Source organism: Trichinella spiralis, assembly GCF_000181795.1.
Source record: "Trichinella spiralis strain ISS 195 chromosome Unknown Scfld5, whole genome shotgun sequence".
NCBI lineage: Eukaryota > Metazoa > Nematoda > Enoplea > Trichinellida > Trichinellidae > Trichinella > Trichinella spiralis.
The window spans coordinates 5224533-5226340 of NW_003526944.1; the positions used below are offsets into that span (position 1 = coordinate 5224533).

Genomic DNA, 1808 nt, shown 5'->3' on the forward strand with positions numbered 1-1808 from the left:
AATAGTCGTTTTATTATTGGTAGAATTTAGCAGGGCATTTATTATGCAGATATTGTAACGCGGATTGGGTTAGCTTTTATCTTCAGCCAAAAGTTTGACGCACTAAAAACCGGTTTCTAACGCTACACTATGCAAATAAGGATCGCTATAACGCTGCCTTATCATTAGTAAGGTTGCGTTTGTTAGTTTAATTTACGTGGCAGTTGGTAGCTTCGTTGAACGTTCTCTCAGTTCATTACGGGCGTTAAGTAGCTGCTGAAGGCCGTTTCAGATTTACAGACAAGTATTCCACTTTTCTGCTTGTTATTTTTAAAACTTTGTGTACTCATTTTGTGAACAATTACTTTTTAATTAGATAGCACTTAATTATTTTACTTTATGATAAAGTGCGCACAGTTTTAATTTAATATGGTTATTGCAGGTTTAAAGAATGGAGCAAAGAAAATGTGAAAACACGGACGGCACGAAGCAGAACAAGAGAAGGCAAGAGGTAAATGCGATTTCTTGTGATTCTGTGAAGCACGGCTAATGATATTTCGTAAAGGTGATGTTAATCCTTAGTTTAATGAAATTTTCAAGTTTGTAGTATGTAGTATATGAGTGAGATATTTTTCACTGTAAAACTGTACTTTTTAATTTTCATATTAAGATTAGATATGACTTCATCTTTAGAAAGATTGAAAATTAATAAACTTTATTTTCACTTTTTTTCAAATTTCACAGCATCAGAGCCATTTGGTAAATTACATCTTTTGTTCGGTTAACTTTGTTTGTCAGCATACGCAGCGAGTGTGCTTATATTTTAGTGAAAACATTTTGCGATGAGTTCCATTTATGTAGGTCATTCGCTGTGCTTGAGGCTTCAATTTTCCTAATTTCATAGCGTTCGGTTAGAATTAATTCTTCGTCCAGAAAATTTTCCAAATTTAACTCAAACCGGTTTCTATTACTACAGTATGCAAATGAGGATCGCTTGAAAATTGCTTTATCATCAATCAGTAATGGTGCGCTTGTTTGTTTGACTTGCGTGGCAAGTAACAGCATCGTCAAACGTCAAACGTTGGCGTTAAGTAACTACTGAAGTCGGTTTTTAATTGTTGAAAGTATTCAAATTTTTCTCGTTGTTACTTTTTTCGAAACTCTCTATGTATAATAATTTTGTTATCTTTAACTGAAAATCAGTTACTTCTTTTATTTGAAAATTCTTTGTTCAATTTTTTAATTCCACTGTGTAATAACGTGCGAAAAGTTTTGATTCAACATTTACCATTCTTACAGATATGACGAATGAAGAAAAGAAAATGTGAAAACGGGGACAACACGAATTAGATCGCGGACGACACGAAGCAGATCGCGGACGGCACGAAGCAGATCGCGGACGACACGAAGCAGTACAAGAGAAGACAAAGTTCCCGGGACCCCAATTCTGTAGGTCTGGGATTGGGATACTTCGAAGGGCGAAGTTATCCCATAGTTGTAATTAAGTTAACGACCAACCTACATGGCTGAGTTTTGAATTAATGCAGTACTTGGTCTTTCACGCAGCAAAATTTATGTATGCAACTGCTTTCATGTGTCGAAATAATTTTTGATTTCTGTTTATTTTGTAATTTTTATCTTTTCTTACATGGTTTTATTTTGAACACTTTTTAAGCAAATCCCTTTTATTTTATTTTTTATTTTTTAGGCTGTTAAACTTCAAACATTTCATTCCATCTTTATTTTCCCCTACCTTTACTTTATACATTTTATTCATTTTTTTCACTTTCTCCTACTATTCTATTTAATTCTTGGATTCCACTTTTTTT

At 33.6% G+C, this 1808-nt stretch overlaps 1 protein-coding gene across 1 annotated transcript; it reads left to right on the forward strand.

Annotated features, from left to right (window-relative positions):
• The first annotated feature begins 430 nt into the window (after positions 1 to 430).
• Tsp_09273 (oxysterol-binding protein-related protein 1) lies at positions 431 to 1695 on the forward strand. Its single transcript, XM_003375647.1, has 5 exons — positions 431 to 490; positions 724 to 738; positions 956 to 1070; positions 1330 to 1476; positions 1688 to 1695. Exons 1-5 carry the CDS (start codon positions 431 to 433, stop codon positions 1693 to 1695), a joined length of 345 nt encoding a protein of 114 aa, XP_003375695.1.
• The last annotated feature ends 113 nt before the right edge of the window (positions 1696 to 1808 follow it).